The sequence below is a fragment of the Aedes albopictus genome, chromosome 3 (genome assembly GCF_035046485.1).
Source record: "Aedes albopictus strain Foshan chromosome 3, AalbF5, whole genome shotgun sequence".
Taxonomy (NCBI): domain Eukaryota; kingdom Metazoa; phylum Arthropoda; class Insecta; order Diptera; family Culicidae; genus Aedes; species Aedes albopictus.
In genome coordinates, this window is record NC_085138.1 from 117,474,648 (window position 1) to 117,480,647 (window position 6,000).

Sequence of the window (6,000 nt, forward strand, 5' to 3'; positions counted from 1 at the left end):
CGCTCTCCTTATCGACTCACTGTTTTGCAGCCCAGATCTTTCACAGACTCCTTTAGGATTTTTGCTAAAGTTTTCTTCAGAAACTCTTCCAGGGGTGCCTTAAGAAAATTCCCTGGAAACTTTCCAGAAATTTTCTATGAGATACCAGCATAAATTATTTAAGAAATCAACTATGGAATGCTTTCAAAATGGATCTATGAAAGGTTTTCTTCAGAAATTCTCTTGAAAATTTCTCCAGAAACTTATCTAAGAATACTTTTGTAACAATTTCCAAATATTTCAGAAAATCTTGCAGGGATTCCTTTACAAATTTTTACAGAGATAACTTAAGAATTTCTTTCACAGATTCCTGCAAGAATTTTTGCAGAAGAAACACCGAGATTCATTAAGGTTTTCTTCTAAATATTTCTCCATGTATTTTCCCATTAACTCCTCTGTCATTTTCTTAAAGGATAACTACTAGGAATTGTTTCAGTTTTTCCACAAGAGATTTTTTTAGAAGTTCTTCCAGTAATTAGACAAAAATGCCTGGAAGAATTCGTGAATGGAAATTCTCTGAAGGAAATTCTTGGGAAATCCCTAGATTGTTATCCAAAGGAATCCCTTCTTGAAAAACTCATTGTTTTAGCTTTGGTGATTCCTTGAAGAATTTATTGATAAAACTGGTAATTGAACGACTGTAGGGTTAATTTAGAGAGTTTTTCCGGCTACGCAGTCTTTAATAAGCTAACGACGTTTGTTGTTATCCCAACGTTTCGACGCTTGGTGGAAGACGCCCACCAAGCGTCGAAACGTTGGGATAACAACAAACGTCGTTAGCTTATTAAAGACTGCGTAGCCGGAAAAACTCTCTTTATTGATAAACTTATGGAGTGATTCGACAATAATTCCTGGGAAAGTACCTGAAGAAACTCTTAAAGATACTGCCCGAATTTCAAGAAAAAATCATGAGAAGTTTCTTGAGGAACTCTGAAATTATTATTACATGAAAAAATTGCCTAAGATATGTTTGAGAAGAGCATGCCAACATTCCTGCAGAAATTGCAGATAAAGGTACTGGGGAGATTCTTGTATAAATCCAGCAATAAATTTCTGAGGGATCCGTCGAGGAATTTTCAACGGAGTTCGTAGAAAAGCTCCTGGAGGAATTCAGTGAAGCAATTATTGACGAATTTCGCGCCAACCCTTCTATGGGGCTGGCAGCACCCTCTCAGAATCGAACGAAACTTTGTGGGCATAAACAATTGGTCTTTCTAAGCAACTTTGCATATTTTGTTTTTCGAAATTTTTCAAGAGTAACATTTGAACAGGGCCTAATTTTTTTTCATAGATTTTTTTTTTATATCAATGTAACTCAAAAATGACAAGACCTGCAGAAAAGTGTTGTATGGCGGACTATCGTGAAACTCCATGAAGTTTTTTAGAAAAATATCTAAAAAATACAAAATTAATTCCTACACTGAAAAATAAAGGTTTTAAAAATTTAAATCGATACTACAAAAAACCCTATGTTTTTAAATCGATGATTTTTTTTTCTGGAGAAAGGTATTTCAATTACCTACATTTTCTCCAAACAATGTTGCTGTGACATATTTAAGAGAAAAAAGTTTTTCTAACAAAAACTTTTTTTTTGTAAGAAAAACTTTTTTCCCTTAAATATGTCACAGCATCATTGTTTGGAGAAAATGTAGGTAATTGAAATACCTTTCTCCAGAAAAAAAATCATCGATTTAAAAACATAGGGTTTTTTGTAAAATCGATTTAAATTTTTAAAACCTTTATTTTTCAGTGTAGGAATTAATTTTGTATTTTTTTGATATTTTTCTAAAAACTTCATGGAATTTCACGATAGTCCGTCATACAACACTTTTTTGTAGGTCTTGTCATTTTTGAGTTACATCGATTTGAAAAAAATCTATGAAAAAAAATTAGGCCCTCTTCAAATGTTACTCTTGAAAAATTTCGAAAAACAAAATATGCAAAGTTGCTGCCAACCGTTGGTCGAGTTAGCGCGAAATTTGTTTATTATGCAATTTCTGTAGGGATATTTACATAAAAATCTCAGAAGGAACTTCCTGAAGGCAATCCTGCAAAAACAATAAAAATCCTGGAAAAAAGCTTTAGAGAACTTCTGAAAGAATTTCTATATTTTTTTTCAAGAATCTTCGAAAGTATACCTGGAACAACAGGAGAACCCTCTGCAAGTGCTCATAGAAGGATGATAATTTCTTAGATATACCCCAAGGAATAGTTATTTCTGAAGAGAAATTCCTAAAGTATCACCGGAAAAAAAATAAAAATAATATGTGAAGTGAGGTCTGAATAAACCTTAAGCAATCCCTGGGGGAATACCTGTAGGAACTTCTGGAGAAATCTCTGGTGGAACTTTCAGAATCTCTTGAGAACTCTCTAGTGGTAATTTTAAATAAATTTCTGAGGGAATTCTGAATATATGGAATTAGGCCTAAAGAAACTCTGGAGAAATTTCAACAATAATTCCTGAAAGTGTTCCAAAATGAAATCTGCGTTTTTAAAGAAAACCTTTAGAGGAACTTTTGTATGACTCTCTGAAATTATCTCCGATTCTTTGTCATTTTTTTCCTTGAATCGTTTGAAAAATATTTATAGAAACTCCTTGAGAAACCTTGAAGAAATTTTTAGAATTCTTGAGAACTTTCCAGAAGAATTTTGATGGAAAATACTTACAGAAATGTTTGAAGAAACATATGCACAAACTTCCGTAGAAATCTCTGAAGAAATTTCCTGAATAATTGCAAAAGGAATTCCAGGAAGAATTTGTGAACGAATCTTGCTTGAATCATTTTAGGAATCGTGTGAGAATATTCTTTATATAAAAATTCCGGAAACAATTTTATAAATTTTGACAGAATCTCTAAAGGAATTTCTGGCGGCATACTTGGTGGTAATCATGAAGAGAAATCTTGAGCAATACAGGGGAAGAATAAATTCTAAAATATTTTTTGAGGAATCTTTAAAAAAATGATGTTGAATAGGATGCTAAAGTGGAGGCCATATGCAGACATGCTTCCATTTAACCACGTGTAAAGTGTGCGTATATCGCCTCCACTTTTGCATCCTATTCAACATCATATGCGATCGTGTGTTGACTGGGTTCCCGCATTAATTGCAGAAAAAAAAAGTCATGACAATTTCAGTTAGGCCGGAACAAACCTCATATTCTTCTTTTGTCAGTGCTCGTTGATTCGTCAAGGTGGAGGGGATGATAAATAATATACGCATTTGATGAAAAAATACCCAAACAATTGGGCAAAATCACAAAACTTATCAGATTTGTTGAGAGATTTTCTGGGCAACTCAAAATTCACGTGAAAATTTTAAAAAAATTTGAATAATTTATTAATTTTCCCTCTCAAAATATTGAATGCCGACCACAATTTTCCAAGCGGGGTGGTTGAGATAAGAGAAAATCAAAATTTGTGTCAACCTTATTTGAAGTCATTCCTATGGAGAATTATAAGTATGTATAGGGAGTGCTGATTTAGGAAGTTCTAATTTTACCATGACAATACTGGATATTTCCCGATATTCCATTAAAGATTCCTTTATTACTTCATCCCGGAATTCCTTCCGCGATTCTTTCACGGATTATTACCGATTCTTCCTGGGTTTTCTGCCTGGATTCCTTTATTTATTCCTCCCGGAATTTCTGTATTCTCTTCCAGGTTTCCTTTAGAGATTTTTCCCTAGATTCATTCATAGATTTTTTTCAAGGATGCTTTCTGCGACTCCCTTAGAGATTTGCTCTAGAATTGATACTTAGATTAATTCATTCATTTCTGTCGGGATTTTTTCTCAACTCTCTAAAATGTATTCAGGGGTTCCTATTGGATCCTTTAATGGGTTGTTTTAGATTATTTTATCGTGATTCTTTCAATGATTATTCTCGGGTTTATTCCAGTACTCTTTTGGGATTCCTCCTAAGATTCTTTTAATAATTTCATCAGGTATTTACTCAAGGATTCTTCAGGGGATTCTTTTGGTGCTGTCATGGCGAAAACACAAATTAATCACTCGAGAAATTCACTGCACAATTGCAGCAGAAAAACCGGACAAATAAATTTGGAAAAATTTCTCCTAGAAGTATAATTGGAGAATTTTTAACAATACAGGAATACCTGGAGGAATCCCTTAAGTAATTCCTGAAGACATTCCTGGGGATATTTCGTATGAAATCCTTGGGGAAAATACTGTAAAAAAAAAATCTCCGGAGGAGTTTGTGAATTCCTGTACGAATTCCAGAGGAAATCATTATTTTTTCTGAAAAAAAATGCAGGCTGAAAGAATTTCTGAAACAATCGATTAAAGAGCTTCTTATGTCGGAAATAAACCAGCCTAAAGCTGAAAATCTCAATAATGCAGTGATACTTCTGCATTCCTGAAGACATTTTCAAAGAAATCCCTGAAAAAACTTCTTATTCCATCAGAAGGGACACGCTAGAAAAATTCCCGAAGCAATCCCAGGAGGTATTTCAAAAGGAATAGATGGAGATCTACCTAAACGAGTTCTAAAAGAATCTCAGAATACACATTCTAAATCCCTGGATTATTTTAATGAATCCGAAGCAAAATTTCCGAATGAATGTACACACACAACTTGTCATAAGTATAGACTCACAAAAATATTGCAACAATATAGAACAGTGTGTGGCATTAAAGAATCATGGGCGAAGAATCACGCACGAATTATCCAGAAGACGTTGCTGAGGAAATAAATACATGCTTAAGTGATAGTCATAACTATATAGTAATATCTGCTTGATCAATTGAACATAAATTTTGAGGTAAGAACTGTGCTAATCGTATCAAGAAGACCATGCCCATATGGGCAATCCTTGAAAACTCCGGAGCAGCTCACTCCATGTGATCCGTACTTTCGTGCCATCAGGTATTCCTCGTCGATTGCATCGGTTTCACTTGGTCTAAAATTAAATATAATCGTAAGTATTTCTCACTTTATTTCACCTCACACTTACACCGATACTCACGTAAATATCACATCCAATATTTCTCCAAACATCCCGTTATGAGACAGCGGAGTCTCTGCCGCTTCACAGATCGTCCTCAGCAGACAAGTGCGCCCATTTCTGCCCCAGGTGTCGATCATCCGTTCCAGCGTCCGATACAGCTGCGGTCGGCTATTGTCCGTGAAATCGTTGTTCATCCGCTGCCGGAAAACGTCCTCCGGAACGGGCCAGATTATGTCCGCCGGGATGCGATAGTTTGCCTGCAGGTTCACGGCCGCGTTCAGACTTCTTTTCAGCTTGTGGTGGAAGTACACTGGGAAAACTCCTCCCAGAACGATTTTTGCCACACCTCCGTTGACGACATAGGTCAGAAAACGTTTTTCCCGCGAGTGGGCGTCACATGTTGCGGAAGATGATGATTGAGCTTCGTTACATGATCCACTGCAGGTCGATGAGAGCAGACTGAGTAAAAACGCGAGTGAAAGTAATTGCGATGAGGAGCACATTCTGTAGGTAATTGAGCTGTTGGCGGTCAGTTGGTAAGTGATATGGGGACCAAAGGTGACATATTTAGACCGTGGATATTTGGATTTCATACTCTGCAGTTCCAGTTCAAGGATGAGACATGTGAATTATTTGATTCAACAACAGTGTATGCACTGTAAATCACTCCACTTCACTTGTTTGTGCTTTCTACTATGAATTTATTTTTCCAGTTCATTTGGCCTGATGTTTTGTGGGCTGTTGGTACAGTTGGGACTTGTTGTTGGTTTTAATTTATTTTTTTAACTGAAACTTCATGTAACTTTGGGTAGAAACTGTTTCAAAGGATTGTTTTGATTTTTGCTCTGGAAGTGCACGGACCACAATAAAAACTGTTAATTTATTTACTTATTTATATTTATTCAGTGAGAGTGAGAATTTTTTTACTACAGTTTTAGTGGTTAAAGCGCAAGCTTCATCTTTCTTTCATACCGCATCAAAATTTGCAACA

At 35.4% G+C, this 6,000-nt stretch overlaps 1 protein-coding gene across 1 annotated transcript; it reads right to left on the minus strand.

The window, feature by feature from the left end:
• Nucleotides 1-3,522: 3,522 nt before the first annotated feature.
• LOC115256357 (uncharacterized) lies at nt 3,523-5,774 on the minus strand. Its single transcript, XM_029854730.2, has 2 exons — nt 5,028-5,774; nt 3,523-4,961 (listed from the first exon to the last, which is right to left on the minus strand). Exons 1-2 carry the CDS (start codon nt 5,600-5,602, stop codon nt 4,802-4,804), a joined length of 735 nt encoding a protein of 244 aa, XP_029710590.2. The 5' UTR covers nt 5,603-5,774; the 3' UTR covers nt 3,523-4,801.
• Nucleotides 5,775-6,000: the final 226 nt, after the last annotated feature.